Here is a 19,379-nt window from a genome sequence, read left to right as displayed (position 1 = left end):
GTAATAAAGAAGACATTCCACTGTATTATTGTAAGATACTATTTCATCAGTCTGAAATGAACTGGCTTCCTCAAAAGGCCTAGTTTACCTTTGGTTTAATGTAAAAGTATAATGCTGCTTGATCTTAGTGTCACTAAGGTTTCATTTGTAACTGCTATTGATACATTTAATTAGAATAACTTTTAAGTTTCTCACATTGGTATGTTTTCCATATAGCTGTCATACATGTTAGAGACTGTGGGATTATGATATTATTTTATGCCATGTTAGACCCCTAATTAAGGATTGTGAATTATTATGTAATTTCAGTTTGCATTATGCTCCTGAACTAGAAGAAGGTGATAACTATTACATTTGGTAAACTGATTTGCATTACATTAGACTGTTGATTTATTGTGAATGAATGATATTGTTTTATGATGCATTATACTGCTGAGTTATAAGACATACTGTTCACAGAAAGTCATCGTCTCATTTGTCTGATTAGAAGAGAACAGAGCATACTGCCCCATTTCATCAGGAGCAGATAAACAGGGAGCCAAGGTCGTAGCTTAGGCGCTGTGTGAGAAAGAATGTTTAGGCTCTGATGATTAGGTGGGGGCCACTAGAGGCTATAAGAGTTTGATCAAGGCTCCACCATTTTGAGATCTGATGCTGTCTGTGTATGGTGTCCATCTCCCACGCGTGTGTTCATTAAATCATCGTTTGACTTGACCCGGCCGGACCAGTGTGGTTATTTTGGGTTTTCCTCCTGTATCCATTCCCAATATTTGAATCCGTAACAGTTTTGGGGGCTCGTCCTGTGGTATTGGGATGGAAGTTTTGGAGGTTTGGACGGTCCGAGGTGGTTGAACGGGCAGGCACGAGCCAGTGGTCTGACGTGAGTGGGCAAGCCGGCACATTTAAAGGTGAGGCACAACCTGTTGAATGTAAATCCAAACTGTGCCAAATTGGACTGTATAAATTAAAAGTCTACTCACTGAAATTACTGGTGAAGGCCTGTTTTGATGTTGATGAAAAATCTCATGAGTGTTGAAACTTGAAGTAAGGTTACAAGTAAAAATACTGAGTTAGAGTCTCAGGTAAAGGTAATAATACTGAGTTAGAGTCTCAGGTAAAGGTAATAATACTGAGTTAGAGTCTCAGGTAGTTGGATAGGGAATTGGTCATTTTGTGAGTTAGAGTCTCCATTGGTCTAAGGATTGCATCTGTGTTGGTCATTTTGCGAGTTAGAGTCTCCAATGTCCATAACGTTGCATCTGCCTCAGTCATACTCTTGTTTTGGGGTGTTGTCTGTTGTTTAAAAGTATTATAAATTTTGTTAGAACGGTGGTTAGAGTCCACTAAGAGGCGCATAGCCCGGAGGTTACGCTCCCTCCTGGCCGCGGACGCGCGACCTTGACCTGTCGGCGAACAGGGTTAGTTCAGTTGGCTTGACTGTGGGGTACAGGGCATCCTGGAACAAGCTAGGAGTTAGAGTCTCCTTATCTGCGCTTTTTTGGGCACTGTAAATTGACTTAGGGATTTTAGAGATTAGGCCAGATACAGTTAGAGTCTGATACTGGTTAATTGATTACAAAAAAGTTGGACTTTCTTCGGTTGGACCCGTTATCTTAAATTTGTCAAAATTGTGTAGGCGCTAAAACTTTCAGGCCTGAGAGTGATTGTAAATATAAGACGTCTTTGTAAAATAATAGAGAGTTGAGTGTGAAACGAGGCTGTGTGTGACGACAGCGCGTTGCAGCGCTGCGAGCTATTTTTAGATAGTATGTGAACATGCAAATGAGGTGGCTGCTGTGAAGCCCACAGAGGACTTCCTGTTTAGCGTGTTATTGAGTTTTATAAGTATGATTTGCAAACAATGATACATGCCTGTAATTAAAACGCTGATTTTGCTGATTATAATATTATAAATAAAGTTTTGAATGACTACGGTGAATGTTTAATGTTTGGCTGAGTTTTGATATGGGAGAGACGGCTTCGCAGCTGCTGGGGGTAAGTGACCGGAAACTTGCATGCCCATAAAAGGCAACTGCCTGACTGTGTGAACTATGCACCAAGAGAGAGAGTAAAATCTAGGTAGATGAACCAAATGGATGTTTTAAGAAAAATAGTAAATGAATGTTTTAGTCTCTTAATACAGGTGGATTTCTCTCAACCAGGAGACCTGAGTACAGCAGCAAAAGGATAGATTAACAAAATTGGGACGCCACACATGCCAAGCTCTGGCTCAAAATTTTACAGTGTGACCTCTCACTTTGTCCCCACCCGAAAAAGAAGCTTAAAGGACATCTTCTCCTCCAGTTATCGGTTACCATCACTGGAAATTTTCAGGCAAGTTTTTCACTGAATTGTTTTTGGCACCATGTGTCCCTGAATCTCACAAGCAAGCTCTAATTCCTGGCTGAAGACATGGAATGCTGTTATTTAAGGTGGGAAATCAAAATTTGGGAAACAAAATTAAAAACATACACAATTAGAGAAATGCCTTGTTTGAGAAAAAAAGTTAAAATATCCCACCCACAAACGCACATACACGCAATGAAGAAACAGCTTACATTCATGAACACGTGAAGATTTTCCAGCAAGCTTAAAGCAGCAAAACTTAACATACACCTGATGTTAAATGATAAAGTCTATCCACTACTAACAAATAAACTCTCTGGGTTGCAGGACAACAACTTGACTTCAAAAAGACAGACACTGGTAAATCACAAACCAGTGATGAAACAACAAATTTAGTGGTTAAAAGAGTCAAATTGTGACATGTTTTCCTGTGACTGAATAATACAAGAGATTACTGAATGAAATAAAATTCCTTTTTTGAATTATTAAACATGATCTTAAGAATTTTAACGTGTACCTGTGTTGTCCTGTCAACTTGGTGGGTTATGAGTTGATTATATAGTGAGAAAAAACAAAAAAAAGGGGGGGAGAAGGCTGACACAGAGCCTGGCCCCTCTCTGAATAACATAGCCAAAACAACATTATTTTCAAACAACATCATTTTTCTGTTCGTCTGTTTTTGTTTTGTTTTTGTTTTTTTCTCTTTATGCTTAATACAGGCTGCTTTGTCGGCCCGGAAAGCCGAGGCTGACCTGGACTCCTGCTCTCCCCTCTACCATCTTTGCTCTCCCTTCTACCATCTTTGATGTGACCCTGACCAAATGCTACAGCAGCTGGACCCACAACAACAGCCTGAGAATGTCAACAGTGCTGCAGGAAAGATCTCATGCAGCGGAGACGGAGAACGTTAAATCCAAGGCCCGTTTCACGACACGGGGAAGATTTCCAGACAGCTTCAGCTGACAGAGCTGTGACGAGACGCCTATTAAGCCCGGATGAAAAGTGAGGCCGAGCAAAAGAATGCTGACCTTAACAACTCTGCATTAAAACTGTGCAGGACAGTGATGGACCAACACGGAGGATCGGGCAGCAAAAAGGGCGTGCCAGAGACACGAGGAGTAACTGAGGTCAGAAGGCACCTCAGATTGGACAAAAGCAGCAGAAGAACATAAGCTGAAGGCACAGGTGTCGGGGCTCGGTCAGGAGCTGACCTCTGAGAAGAGCCGAACAGCAGAGCTGCAGAAGGCCGTGGAGCAAAGCAAGGAAAACATCAATAAACTTCAATCTGACATGTACGGAAAAGACTCTGAGGTTTCTGCCCTCAGTGAGAGCTCGAGACATCAGAGCAGAAACTGAGCATGGCTCAGGAGGAGCTGGCTGCTAATCGAACCCATCAGTCAGGCTTAGAGTCCCAGATACAGGACTTTAAATCAGGCCGGAGCTTGCTGGAGCAGGAGGTTGTCAAACCTGACGAGAAGCTCCAACACCAGGAGCAAACCCTGAAGGACCTACAGAAGCAAAAAGGGTCAAGTTAAGGAGGAGCTGGACAAGGAGAAGATGCGGGACACTGGAGAAAAGGACTGCCTCAATTGGGGCCAGAACCAGTATGGAGAGAACTTTGGGCAGCAGCACCAATGGACCCAAACGGACTGAAAAGGGGGAGGGCAGGACCCCAGAGCACGCTTCAGGCCCTGGTTTACCCAGAACACCAGAACAGGAAAGTGATGAACACAAACACACACACAAACACACACATCTACATACACTGACTCAGAAGCAAGAGAAACACACATATGAACACATATGCACTCGTTGATTGACTGAGAAATGACACACACACACGCACACAAATCGAAATGCTGATTCAATTCACTGAGAAGTGATCCACACACACACACATACATATACATGTTTGTGCAATGAAGAGTGATACACACACGCTGCTGCAATGAAGAATGCTTTACTAACAAATGCTATGCTGAAACGCAAAATGCTACACACAAACCTCCAAATACAGAATTTGTTACAACAACAAGAAGCCATTGATGGTTAATTGGTTAAATGCATTTCATGTCACCCAGAGGGCATTTGTGTAGATTTAGGGGACAGGGTCTAGAGCAGTTTGGTTATGAAAACAATGTCTGTGAGTGATGTCTGTTTATGGCTCAAGGCCTCAACTGAATTGTTTACTGTGCTTCACACAGCCTGATAAGGAGCAGTGGTACAGAGTGAAAATTATGAATTAACGGTGTGAGCCTTATTTCGGAGCGCCACATTTTTGTGATTGAGATTTAATTGAAAGAGGAACACACTGAAAAAAAGAAAAAAAAAAAAGAGAAGAAAAGGGGGCCAGCCCTCGGATTTACGTAAGCATCCTACATGTATTTAACACAATTGCCTCAGGCTTTAAAGATCTGTACAAAATTCAACAGGAAATCATAGCTTCCCTGTATTTCCTACATTGTTGGCATGCTGGTGAGTGCTGTTGCTCCACAGTAAGAAGGTCCTGGGTGCAAGTCCACAGTCTGGCTAGTTTGCAGTGGTTTCTCTCTGGGTATTCTGGTTTCCTGCCACAGTGAAAAGTCATGCAGCTGTTAGAGTTAGGTTAATTGATGATTCTAAATTATCCGTGAATGTAAGTGTAAATGGTTGTTTGTTTCTAGGTGATAGACTGGTGACCGGTTCGGGGTGCACCCTGCCTCGTAACCTATCACTTTAGAGTTATTTCCCAGCCCTCGTGCAATTAGGATAAAGATAGGAGGATGGTAGTTGTTGTAGACCCATTCAATTTTTATGGTAATCAGAATTTAGACTTTGTTGAACCGTAGGCAATATGAAGACAACATGTAGTATTTAAGGGACCAAGTAGAATTTGGATAAAAGTTATTGAATAGTGTTGAAATAAAATGACAGAATTGTGAAGGATTAAAATATTCCAGGAGCTTAACTTACTCCATCTGAACATGTTTTAATTGTGTAATATGAACTCAAAATGCACAGGTTTACTGAATATGAAAAGTTGTGTTGATTTAACGCAGTTGTTTAAGTTTCTACCAAAGCAAAACATTTGTGTGCAACTAGTGTCCACTATTGACTGAAATAAGTCCAACATGTTTTTTGTCAGTGCAAAAAGAAGTTACGGTACCTGTATGCTTACACAATATTGTCCCGGGACGGAGAAAAACTTTCTGGTGAAGTTTTGGTTGATTTTGGGTTTTGCTTAACACTAGGTTGATTTTATCAGTGAGGTTTGGATTGTTTTCTCTCTCTAAGAGAGAGAAAGATGGTTTTATGCTTGGACATGTTTCCAACGGGCCCCAGTATTTGTTATTATATGAGTATTTTATTGGTTACGTTTGTCTTTGCTTTTGTTACAGTGCACTGAAATAAGAACATCTGAGAGGAGTGATCCACCGGTGGTGATATTTTGGTATTTTGTGAGTTCCTGATTTAACAAATCAGCTCTTTAATCCAGGCCTGAGAGATTGAACTTTAAAGCGCTATAAAACATGATTACTAGAAACAGTCGCAAAGTATTTTTCTCCATAATTATAATGGGCTCTGGAGAAATTCACTTATATGGGACACTGATCACATGAGAAGTCCTGAGCCTAAAAGGATTGCAGCGAGTCAATCCAGTCCAAAAAAAACAAGGAACTGTTTTCCTTTAAAATGATGACGTCATCTTGCTGGTGATGGAGCCTCGAATAGGTTGCGTGTGGGACTCCATTATCAGCAATATCTGGTATGAATGTGTGTGAATGTATGCATGTGACTGGACTGTGATGGACTGACGACTAAATGTTTAAACTGACTTGACACTGAGACAAAAACGATACCGACTTTAGGATTAGTACATGTCTACAAACAATTCACCCAGCTTGTAAAAGAAGGGTGGATGTTTTGTCTCGCTTTGTTTTGTTTTTGCAGGAGTAGGAGGACAGAGACTAGGGGGGGAGGCTGTAGCTTCACATGAGTGTGAACTGCAGACTTAACCCTTTGGTTGCTAATTTTGAGCTACTGATGTTTCCATCAAGAAAATTATGTTTTATTAGCTGTGTTTCGATTAATGCAGCACATTATATTGTTGGGAATGTTAAATGCTAAAGTGAAGAGAAGCTTTGATTTCACTCATGACTGAACATGTTATTATTAACCATAGCGGGCCACTGTAAAAAGTCAATCAATTTTGATAGAAAAAGCAAGAAAAAACTCTATTGATACTAACAGGGGAATGATAGACTTGTCACATTCAAAATAGAGATATGTAATGACAAACCTTGGTCCACGTCATTTAGGTTCTCCATTGAAATAGTCAATAATTTAGAAAAGTAAGATAGAACCGACAGGGGCATGTGGTGCTGCACAAGAACAAGAGCAAAATAAAGAAAAATTATTGTGTTTAGCTTTGATAAATTAAAATTAAAATGTACCATTACACTCAGAGGATCAATATGAAATTCAATATATGCTAATTTTGTATGAAGTACATGACTGATAACTGTTCTGTCCTGAGCTTTTGTTTTTACAGCGCCCACTTGACCACACCAACAGTTTCTCGCCACCAAAAGCGGGTACTTGCAAAGAATAGGGAGGAATATCATCAGAAGTGGGAAAGGTAAGCCCCGATGGGGGTGATAATGTAACACACCCAAAGAAAGATTTTAGGTCTGACCAACCGTCACAGTCGTGGGCAAAACGATGACAGTCAATAAAATTCTAAAAGATAATTTAGTGACAAAAAATATCAAGAGATAAAAGATAAAACAGTCCAGTGTCCCATTCATGAATTAAAATAAAAACACACAGTCCCAAGGCCGGAGCCAGCTATGCCACACGGCCAGTTGCACTCCACATGTTGCCTTTAACAGGGGTAGAAGTTGTCCTTGGAGACCCACTACCCTGCAAGCATATAGCCAGTGATCACTCCAACCTGTGCAACTATGCTGCCTTTAGGCTGTGGCATATAATAGGCCCTGGCCTGCACAGAGAGACAAAATGACACCTTCAGTATAAAATTCATAGCGCAAAACCCATCCATCCCAAACATATCAGATTATCACATTACATACATACACAGAGAGACAAAATGACACAGCAGTGTTTGTAGTGTGGGCTATAAGTAGACCAGTGTATCAGTGCAATCAAGTACACCTGCCTCTAATTAGTCCAACCCCATTCCAGCCATTGGCTAACCAAAAATGTGACACACGCACAAAAAACCACTCCCAACCCAGTGCAACTTCACACAATAATATGGAGCTGAATTAACACAGGCACACTAGTCTACCATGTTACAATAACACCATTAATTTCACGTATGGTCAAATTCTTAAAACTTGACCCCAAACATGAAAAATTCTTCAAACATTTAGAGACAGAGTGGAGTTCTAGATAAACATAATGCAACAAATCACATAAGGATGGAGCGCTGGAATTAATAAGATGGTGAAAAAACACACAGGAAAAATGTTGATGATGTTGATTATGTTTATTCCAGTGTGCAGGGATTGGCTAATCTGACCAGGAAATGTTATAAATGGATTGTCGGAACAATCAGCGTTAAAATCACCTTTGACAGTCCAGACTAAGATGGCGTTGGACATCTTCAGGGCGGAAAAGGGTTGGTGTGACCAAGGTGTGGTTTGGCTTGTTGTATGTATATTTCATAATGATACAGCTCTGGATGGACCAGTTACCAGGGCATGGAAGGAGGACAGACTTATTAAATGAGGAGAAGGAATTTTCTGGGATTGGAGATCCTGTGGGTGAGTGGTTGACTAAAAGCATGCATAAAATAAAAGCTATTTTTTGTTATTGATTGGTAATAGATTGATAATTGGCCACATTCACAGTTGTATTGACTTGTAGTGGATGTAGTCTACTTCATGTTGAAGCACTCTAATTAACAGATTGAAAATAGTGACATTAAAGGAAGAATATGCAGCACCACCCTGTCAGATGCCAGTGCCGGTGGGGCTCAGTGATGAATCAGGTGAGCTTCATGGCTGAATCAAAACATAGAGGCCCCTGCTGTGGTCAGTAAGGGATAAAAAGGGTGTGTTTTACTGTTATTTTAGCATCAGCATTATTGTTACATTAGAATCATATAACAAGCATTGCATTGAACATTTATTGAAGCTATTGACATATTAACATTTGTATTACAGTGATTGTTATAACCCCATGTTAATCTTCTATCTACAGGTGTCAAAAGTAGTCAACAAGTTCATGTTGAAGTGAAGTTCATAATAATACAGGTTTTGTTTGTAGACGATTGTGAAGACGCAGGCTCTGGGCGGAGCCAGGTGTTGAACAGATCTAACATGACAATTAAATTGATTTCATTCCCTAACACAGAATAACAAGACTGGAGCAACGACACTGGATAGGAGAAAGTCTGATACTTTCTAAGATATGAGGTCACTAACCTTTCTTTTAATTTTCTAGCTTAATTGAATGGACACATGTTAGAATTAGAAATGGCTAATTTGTTTTTGATGTCTTTTATTAGAATGAGTGGTTTTAATCATTTTTATATATATCTTGCAAATGTGCTTATAATGAGTTGGCACTCGGTCTTTTGAAGGTCATAAGCTTCGTTCGGCGATAGTCCGGACTGATAAAGTGTAAGAAATGCCTTGAGTGCAGCAGGCTAAATGCAAACACGCTTACACACACATACACTAAATTAGGATAAGTCCTTGGGACATTCTGAATGTTCTAAACCAATTCTGAATCACCAAAAGATCAGTAGACAGCAACATTAGATTGTTAGAGCTAGGAAGAGAGGTGTTTTGGTTTTCTGTCTCTTACAGAGAAAGGAACAGACACCAGACGAGGTCACAGATATACGAGGATCCTTGGCAGCAGAGACAGACGCGGTGACTGCTGAAACATCAACTGGGTTCAAGTGTCATGGCATTTTGGGCTCCAGTTAGTCACCTAAAAAGGATGGATCAAATAAACACAGCGATAACCACGAAGGGGTTGACGGAAATCCAGGAACACCACACCAACGACGTTCGAGAGGCTGTTGGTCATAAGGAGAACACCTTTCTGTTCCTTTTCCTGGGGAACACAGCTGTGATCCCAGAATACACAGATCATTGTTTGAAATCGGGGCAGAATAATCCCCTGATCTGTGCAACGACTGAAGGGTTGTCTAACCCCTGATGTTGAAGGAAACAAGAGCAGAGGATCACCCGACTGGAAGACACTGGTGCCTACAGCAATAAAATAAAGGTCAAAAGCTCCTCGGACAGAGGTTCTAGTCCGAGTACGTTTGGAGGGTATAAGGTAGCACCGAAATAAAGCTGTGGGAGAACTGGGGAGTGATGGGAGTATCATCTGTACCTACTATTGTTGTTGTTGTAATAAAAGTTTTTCTTGCATCTGAACTGCGTAAACACAGAGGTCATCTCACATATGGTTCACCCAACAGGGGGACAAAGGGCCTGAGGAGTAAGGAGAAATGAACCCGGCAACACTGGATTGCAGGGTGTAAGTGAGCTCTTTATGTCTAAAGAGCTCATCAGGGGGAATTGTGGGATTATGATATTATTTTATGCCATGTTAGACCCCTAATTAAGGATTGTGAATTATTATGTAATTTCAGTTTGCATTATGCTCCTGAACTAGAAGAAGGTGATAACTATTACATTTGGTAAACTGATTTGCATTACATTAGACTGTTGATTTATTGTGAATGAATGATATTGTTTTATGATGCATTATACTGCTGAGTTATAAGACATACTGTTCACAGAAAGTCATCGTCTCATTTGTCTGATTAGAAGAGAACAGAGCATACTGCCCCATTTCATCAGGAGCAGATAAACAGGGAGCCAAGGTCGTAGCTTAGGCGCTGTGTGAGAAAGAATGTTTAGGCTCTGATGATTAGGTGGGGGCCACTAGAGGCTATAAGAGTTTGATCAAGGCTCCACCATTTTGAGATCTGATGCTGTCTGTGTATGGTGTCCATCTCCCACGCGTGTGTTCATTAAATCATCGTTTGACTTGACCCGGCCGGACCAGTGTGGTTATTTTGGGTTTTCCTCCTGTATCCATTCCCAATATTTGAATCCGTAACAAGACTATGCTGCAATACAAAAGAACAAGGCAGACTCACAGGGTACTAACTCTTTGGGGCTAGAAACAGGCCACAGGCAGTGCTGACCTTACACAACTACCATAGAGATACCATGAATGCCACACCCTTGCAGAAGATTGTTGCAATACCTCAGAGCATTACTGAAGTACAATGGTACCAAAACTTGCCCTGCAGGGTTGCCTTTTTACTGTTGAAGCCCTGACGTCTTTGTCTAGGCATTTGCATGGTATATAGCCTGCCCACATAACCTGATAAACTGAAATTACACAGACACCAGTACAATTAAACAATAAAAAACAAACAAACATTTGAAACAATGAAAAATAAAGTTTTTTTTTAACAGAACAGAAGTGAAAATAAACTAAAGCTACTCTTGAATATGAATGAAAATTGAAAACCAAAAATTATAAGAAAATAAATTACAAGAAAATGAAAAGAAAACCAAACGTGTCTAGCATGACCTGCAACTGCTTGATGCCTGACATCCTGGAATTACTTTTCATCTGTTTTAAGTTTGTGCTTTTGCAAACTTTCTGTATGTCATCACAACAGGAAATAATTTACAGAATCTGTTTGTGCTTCTGTGTATGTGTTCTCCATCCTCTGCAGTGATACTGCTTAACACTGCACCATCTTCCTGCCTCCAGATTGGCTGTACCACACAGGTTGAGGGTTTGTGGACCAGTTATGTCTACTGCTGCACCCCTTCTCTGCAGGCAGGATGTGTGTTTTCTTTAACCCACATCCCTGGGGGATGCTTCACACTAGCTCTTTCCCCAACTGTCTGTACATGATGCAATAAATCTTGCTTGCATAGTAGTGTTTATACTGTGATCGGCAGAGCATGTGTTTAATGTTCAAGCACTTGAAATGCTTTTGGTAGGAGACTCATGTTTGTATATTCTATGCTATTTTGGTGCTCGTTTCCACTTTACACAAGTAGAGAACATGTTTTCTTTAAAATGTCAACATTAGAAATATATTTTTACATGAGTAACATGGGAAAATACAGGAATTCAATCAACATTTAACTGGCACACAGGTTTAAGAAAGAAGGTTCTTTTTTGAAAAGCTGTGTGATTTTGCTTGCTGTTTTTGCGAATGATTATATGTTTCAGGTCACCACTGCTTTGTGTGCTGACTATGCTGGGTTAAGGTTAGTGTACAGGAACATGATTTGTTTGGCCTTCATGACTCCATTTGAAATCTGTGTCAGAGCACATACTGTTGAGAATAAATTATGTAAATTCCTAAATATTTGTTTCGTGTGCTGCATAATTTACACATGTAAAAAACTTCACAGAAGACTGTTTTTTGTTCACATTTTATTTATTTACTTTATTTATATTTTATTTAGTAAGATAAGAGATAAGATAAGAGCTCATGCAGATATTAAATAAAAAATAAAGTGGTAAATGGTAGAGTGCTTTACTAGTCCCTAAGGACCCCAAAGCACTTTACACAACCAGTCATGCACACACTGGTGATGGCAAACTACACTGTAGCCACAGCCACCCTGGGGCCCCACCAGTGGGCCCTCTGACCACCACCAGTAGGCAACGGGTGAAGTGTCTTGCCCAAGGACACAAGAACCGAGACTGTCCAAGCCGGGACTTGAACCGGCAACCTTCCAATTACAAGGCGAACTCCCAACTCTTGAGCCACGATCGCTCACAATTATCCGCTTCCATAAATAAGAGTTAGATTTATTTGTATACATTGGCTGGCTAGGTGTTTTTCAGGTAGTTCAGTTTTTGAAAATAAAATTCTGCATTTTTTTTTTAACCTCTGTTTCTATTTTACAGTCAATCAAAGCATGCACCTATTAACAAATGTCAAACTTTCCTCTCTTTCTGAGCCCTCTGAGCTTTTATACACTGTGTTTCTGCTAAGCTAATCATTAATGAAGGGAGGTTATATCACCCAGAGACAATTAAATCCTGCTCAGCTGTCCATGGAGTTTAGGCCCAGGCGAGCAACAATGTTGACACAAGGAGCAGACGCAGATCAAGAGCCCACCAGGCCAACATGGAGCAGACAGATAGAGTTCACTTTGGCCGGCATTGGCTGTGCTGTAGGTCTGGGCAATGTCTGGAGGTTCCCCTATCTTTGCTACCGGAGTGGAGGAGGTGAGAAATCAAACATTTGTTACATCTTCGAACAGAACTGTGGTAATGTGCCGCCCTCTGTAATCCCTGAACACACAGGACTAAAAATGGGGTCCAAAGGTTGACTGTATGTGTTGTGTTGTTAGTGAATGTGATTTCAAACTATTTTTTAAATTTAATTTTCGTTTTGTTGTTGTTGTTATTTTTAAGAGGATTTTGGTGTGACTCTCACATGAGGCATGGCGCTTCATAAACCCATACTATAATCTGGCTTTATACGTGCAAATTTTGCAGAATTGTTAATATTTGTATGGGGTCAAACTTTGCCTGACAGTAATTCATGTGTGCTAAAGTTAAAGTTTAAATGATGTCATAAAACTACCACAGTCTTGGCCTTCTTTCTGAAAATGTGCTTAACTCACTATTACTTCTTGGCAGGTGCCTTTCTGGTGCCATACCTGCTCATGCTGGTGGTGTTGGGCATCCCTCTGCTTTACATGGAGCTGACTGTGGGGCAGTACACAAGGAGAGGTCCTGTACTTGCTCTGGCTACTGTCTGCCCACTGTTAAAAGGTGCTTTGACTAAATTTTGGTGTCCAGTGTTAAAAATGTATAGCGGAGAAATTTATTTTGACGCATGTTTTATCTGACCTCAGGAGTGGGAATTGCATCGGTGGCCATCTCCTTCATTATGTGTACCTACTACAATGTCGTCATCACCTGGGCTCTCTATTACCTCTTCAGCTCCTTCCAGGCACCACTACCATGGCAAAACTGCAACAATACTTGGAACACACCTAACTGCACCAATCACGCTACCAACAGCAGCTACTCCTCCACAGCTAGCCAAGAGTTCTTCAAGTATGTTTCATTGGATGTGATCACTATTTCTGCAGATTATTAAATCCAACTAAATAATGACTGAGTTTGAGCAGCATTATAAAATTAAAGTAATTTATAAAAAGACTGAACTGGTTACACAAGGTAACTTCTGAGGATTATGTCAGAGGTGAAACAAAAAAAAAACTTGACACAACAACAGCTGTAACTGGATGTACAACCTATCAGAGTCACGTGAGAGCTATCAAAGTGAAGGTCACAGATAAGAAATGAGCAAACTGATAGAATATTTTACTGAAGTGTGATAAATCTTAAGACACATGTCACCTTTATTGGCTTTGATCTGTTTCACTTTCTAGTTTTAGCAAGGGAAAGATTCTCAGAAAGAACTTACTCACAGTGAAAATCTTGCAGTAAACAGCAGATTAAGACCTCACATTTTCAGATTACTTATAAACTCATTAACTCATTTCACTCCAGTTAATGGATTAGCGTAGGAAAGGAATGTGGGTTCAAGTTACTTGAATCCTTTAATTTCCATGCGTTTGTCAACCATTTATTAAATGTATGATCCAAAATCCTGCAGCTAACAAAAACTAGAAACAGAGAACACATTTCTCCTGTATTGGCTTCTCTTCACTGGCTCCTTGTTTATGTCACGGATCTGGGTCATTTTGACACAGCTTTTTCAGTTTCTTATATTTTGGTATATTTCTGTATTAAGATTCATGTTCTGGTTCTATTTTGATTATTATTCTAGATTTAGTTCAGTGTCAAGTCTGCATCTATGTAAATTTTTTCTTGTTTCCTGTTTTACTTTGAAGGTCCATGTCTGATGTCAGTGTGTTTTAAGATTAAGCTTAAAATTTTCCATATTGATAAAATTTATACTTATGGCTGGATCAGGTGACCCTGCACCCTCCCTTACCTATGCTACAGTACGCCTAGGTTGCTATTGGCTTTCCATGGTGCACTAAATGTTTCTTCTTCACTCACTCATTGTGCGTTTATACACCATCCTTCATTTAATGATTACTTATTGTTAAACTGTGACTCTCTTCTACACTGATTCTTCTGTTCTGTCTCCCTTCCCTCAAACCCAACCGGTCGTTGCAGATGGCCACTCCTCCCTGAGCCTTGTTCAGGGAGTTTTTCTTTCCTACTGTTGCCAAGTGCCTCCTCTTAGGTCATCTGATGAGTCCATGTTAAGTGAATGGAACTGAATTGAATGTGTGTGTCAATTGCACTATGCAGTATTGCTCATTCTACAGGAAAGTAACTTGTGAGATAAAAGTATAAAAGCGTACAAGTAGGAAAAATATTCACATGCATGAAAATCAAACCCATATTGTTTAACCTCTGAATGGAGAATTTTCTACATGAATGCACATCTTTACCTTTTGTAGAGAAATAAAAAACTGTTCTGAAGATACATACTTATAGTGGATACCTAATTAACTTGTATGGTTAAAAAGCAAGAAACTGCAAACACTGAATCCGATATGTCAAAAGGTCTATTTTAATGACTTCCTGACATGTGATTGGATTTAATGTTTTTTCACAACAGGACAGACAGTCTTTTTGAATCTGGCCCATGTGTTTAGCTTTAAGGCATGACTTTGGGCACTCAGAATATTAATGTTTTTCTAATTTCTTTTACTGTGGCACCTTTCAGATATAAGATGCTAGAGCAGACTAGTGGAGTAGAGGATACAGGAGTGCTCCGGTGGGATCTTTTCCTCATTCTCATTCTGGCCTGGATCCTCATTTACTTTTGCATCTTTAAGGGGGTGAAATCAACAGGCAAGGTGAGAGAGAAACTAAAACCTAAGCCAAAAAAAATAAAAGGAAAGAAAGAAAGTGGAACATCTTGATGCATTCTCAATCATCCAGGAAAGTAAATCTCCAAAAGTTGATTCTGTTCATCTGGATGTAGCGTTTTGTGGGAGAAACGTTTCGTCACTCATCCAAGTGACTTCTTCAGTCTCGAAAAAAGTGGAGCACTGGACCACAGTTAATACCATATATACGTTTTCTGTGTGCAGGTGGTGTACTTTACTGCCCTGTTCCCGTATGTTATTCTGATTGCCCTGCTGATCAATAATACACAGCTTCCTGGAGCATTAGAGGGGATAAAGTTCTTCATTGTGCCTGTGTGGGATGAGCTGCTCTCAGTAGAGGTAAGAAACAAGAGAAGAAATGAGTAGTAGCTTTGGAGGAGTACCCTAACTGTTCTAGCAGCGGGGAGAGTCGTGTTAATACTGATAATCTGTGTTGGCACTGATTAGCAGTGGTCTGTGTTTCAGGTGTGGGTGAATGCTGCAGCTCAAATCTTTAACTCCATTGGGATTGGTTTTGGCTCGCTCATGGCAATGTCCAGCTACAATGACTTCAACAACAACATTTTGAAGTAAATGTTTGACCGCCATTTCTTGAAAATAGCTGTGATTTCTTGTTAGTGATTTAAAAGACATCTTCTCTCCCCACAGGGACACACTGAGCATATCCATTATCAACTCCATAACCAGCATCCTGGCAGGGTTTGTCATTTTCTCTGCCTTTGGGTACATGTCATACCTGCAGGGCATTCCTGTCAGTGATCTGGCAGTGGATGGTAAGAAAAAAAAGGGATGACTGTGAGTGATTTTTTTTTTTTAATTAGTGAGTGAGTCTATTCTCAAAGGGTCTATCCTCCACTTTGCCTAATGTCAGATGGGAATAAGTGATAAGAAAATACACTCCTCAAAAAAAATGAAAGGAACACTATGAAAACACATCGGACCTCAATGGGAAAAAATAAATTATGCTAGATATCGATACTGATATGGACTCGGTAATGTGTTAGGAATGAAAGGATTCCACATTGTTGAGTTGAAGGGAAAGTTATCAACCCACAGAGGGCAGAATTTAACACAACACAGCAAACCTGCTGGAAATGGTACGCATTGATATGCCGTCCTGCAGCAGACACCTCAGTAGGGTGCAGGCATTGCCTCATGCAACGAGCAGTGACACTGACCCAAGCTAAATAGAAACTGGGGGAAAAAATCTGTGAGAAAATATAAGGAGGTAGAAAAACCTCAGTGGCCTCCAACTGTAACACCATCCTGTTTGGGGGGTTTTTCTCATTGTTGCCCCTGTAGTGCATCTGTTGTTAATTTCAGTTATACCGAAGCAGCTGAAGCTGATTAACACCCCCTCTGATACTTATATAATCTCTCAGAAGTTTAAGTAACCACATTTTATGATTCTGTACTCTGATTAAAAAGTGTTCATTGATTTTTTTTATTTTTTTATTTATTTTTTTGAGCAGTGTAGGTAAATGGGGACATAAAGTAGGGTTGGAGCTGAAGAAGGATTGTCTTGTCTTTACAGATTATTGATCTGTCTTATTGTCTTATTATACAGGTCCAGGACTAGTTTATGTTGTTTACCCACAAGCCTTTGCCAACATGCCAGTGGCTCAGCTCTGGGGAGTGTTGTTCTTCTTTATGCTGCTTTGCCTCGGACTGGACAGTGAGGTACTTTACTTGTAACCTGAGGATGGGAATTCATGTTTGCATAGTGTTTCATAATGAAATTCTTATGTCCCACTCCCACACTGCAGTTTGCAATGGTTGAAGTGATGGTCACCAGCCTCATGGATCAATTCTACAAAGACGTGATTCACATTTTCAAGAAAAAGGAACTGTTTGTTCTTGCGGTTTGTTTCGTAGCCTGCCTCTTTGGAATTCCTTGTGTCATGCAGGTACAAACTGTATTTCCTGCTTGAATTTGAACCAAATAAAAAAGAAATTGAAGGGTGCTCATTTTCCCTTCCTTGCTGTCCTAAAGAGTATGCCTTTGTCCAGGTGGGAATCTATGTTTTCCAGCTGATGGATCATTACACTGCCATAGTATCCATCATGTTTCTGGCATTCTTTGAGGTCATGGCCACCTGTTGGATTTATGGTGAGAGACATGTGTTTCATTCATTGCACACTTAGAATGATGTAGCACTTTCTTTTGGCAGTATCTTAACACATTTTATGGCCATGTGTAATATCCGAGTTTCACTCTAATCAAACAGCGATTAGAGTCACTAATCTGCCAGCATGCAAATAAAATGTGCACAGATGTTTATTGACAAGTAAAGGTTGGTCCAAAGTACTTCTCCATCTGCAGGTGTAAAAAGACTTTCAGCCAACCTGGAGGAGATGAATGGACACAAAGCAAACATCTTCTTCAGACTGTGTTGGCTTATAGTTGCTCCTGTGCTCATCACTGTATGTTAACGGGCATTTGTTTTATTCACATGAATATAATGTAGATTTTCATCTGAAATAATTAAAACTTAAATCCAAACTTAAACTGCTCCTTGATACAGGTCATCCTGATTTTCTCCATCATTCAATTCAAACCTGCCCGCTATGGGGAGTACGTCTTCCCTCCCTGGGCTCAGGGGGTCGGCTGGATCATTGCTTTGGCCTCCATCATCTGGATTCCTCTGGGTGCCATTCACACTTTGTGGGTGCTGCCTGGCTCCATCATGGAGGTGATGTACATATCATATGCATAGACACTATGTTGCCAGAAGTATTCACTCACCCATCCAAATCATTCAATTCAGGTCTTCCAATCACTTCCAATCACACACCTAGGTGTGCAGGCTGCTTCTGCGAACATTTGTGAAAGAATGGGTCACTCTCAGGAGCACCATGAATTCCAGTGTGGTACTGTGATAGGATGCCGCCTATGCAGTGAGTCTGGTCTTAAAGCTGTTAGTGGTCTTACAACAAAATGGAAGCAATTGGGAACGACAGCAACAAGTAATAGGCAGTGTAAACTCACAGAGTGGTGTCAGTGGATGCGCTAAGGCACATAGTTCACAGAGGTCACCAACTTTCTGTAGAGTCAGGACAACACCACTTGTCTGACTGCATTGCACCAAGCATACAGTTTGGTGGATTATTGTGTGGGGTACTTTTCAAGAGTTGGGCTTGGCCCTCGAGTTCCAGCGATAGGAACTCTTAATGCTTCAGCATACCAAGACATTTTGGACAATTTCATGCTGACAATTTTAGGGATGGCCCCTTCCTGTTCCAACATGCCTGCATATACAAAGTAAGGTCCATAAAGACATGGATGAGTGAGTTTGGTGTGGGAGAACTTGACTGGCCTGCACAGAGTCCTGACCTCATAGAACAGCATTGAAATTGAAAACTAGAGCGGAGACTGTCAGCTGGGCCTGCTCGTCCATCATCAGCATCTGACCTCACAAATGTGCTTCTGGAAGAATGGCCAAAAAATTCCCATAAACATTCCTTGTGGAAAGGCTTTCCAGAAGAGTTGAAGCTATTATATCTTTACATTAAACCTATGGATTACGAATGGGATGTCACTCGGTTCAAATGTGTCTGAAGTCAGATGAGTAAATATTTTTAGCAATATAGTGTAGTACTCACGCACATGTTCCTATATAATCAAGCTGTGTGGAAATAATTTTACTACATTTCTCGTGCAGAAATTAAAGCTGTCCCTCACACCGTATGCGCTGAATGAAAAGTCAAACATGCCGTACTATGAGAGGGGAGGACCAGGTGGAAATCCACCCATCGCTGTCATCAGCCCCAGCTTCGATCTACCTGAAAAGCATCCTGCTGAGACGTACTTCTGATGCCTCAGTGTTTTGCACAATGTTTAGCTGGCCACCTACAGTGGCAGATTACTGTTAAGCTTTAACTAATCACAGATTTATGTTTTCAATCTTTGTCAATTTTCTGGTCAAATTTAACCAACACGTGTTACAAGAATGTACATGATTGTGATCCATATCTGCTATGAGCATAGCAGATATGGTGTACAGTGTACTTCTTTGTGAAAGAGCTCCAAAGGGCAAAGGAGTAGCCTTTGCACATTTCACTGCCCTCATTTATGGAAACTTTGCTAACAGTGCCATCTTTTGGCCACATGAATTCAAACATGAGCCATAC

At 40.5% G+C, this 19,379-nt stretch overlaps 1 protein-coding gene across 1 annotated transcript; it reads left to right on the top strand.

Moving 5' to 3' along the window:
• Positions 1-12,398: 12,398 nt before the first annotated feature.
• Positions 12,399-19,305, top strand: si:ch211-283g2.1 (sodium- and chloride-dependent GABA transporter ine). Its single transcript, XM_006799593.3, has 13 exons — positions 12,399-12,588; positions 13,006-13,140; positions 13,224-13,428; positions 15,083-15,215; positions 15,453-15,587; positions 15,714-15,817; positions 15,897-16,021; positions 16,816-16,928; positions 17,015-17,155; positions 17,259-17,358; positions 17,572-17,672; positions 17,774-17,941; positions 18,911-19,305. The coding sequence occupies exons 1-13, from the start codon at positions 12,414-12,416 to the stop codon at positions 19,061-19,063; spliced, it is 1,788 nt and encodes a 595-aa protein (XP_006799656.2). The 5' UTR covers positions 12,399-12,413; the 3' UTR covers positions 19,064-19,305.
• The last annotated feature ends 74 nt before the right edge of the window (positions 19,306-19,379 follow it).

Source organism: Neolamprologus brichardi, chromosome 10, assembly GCF_056152115.1.
Source record: "Neolamprologus brichardi isolate AB-2024 chromosome 10, ASM5615211v1, whole genome shotgun sequence".
Taxonomy (NCBI): Eukaryota; Metazoa; Chordata; class Actinopteri; order Cichliformes; family Cichlidae; genus Neolamprologus; species Neolamprologus brichardi.
Note: the sequence above shows the minus strand (reverse complement) of the source record. Positions and strands in the feature narration are given on the sequence as shown.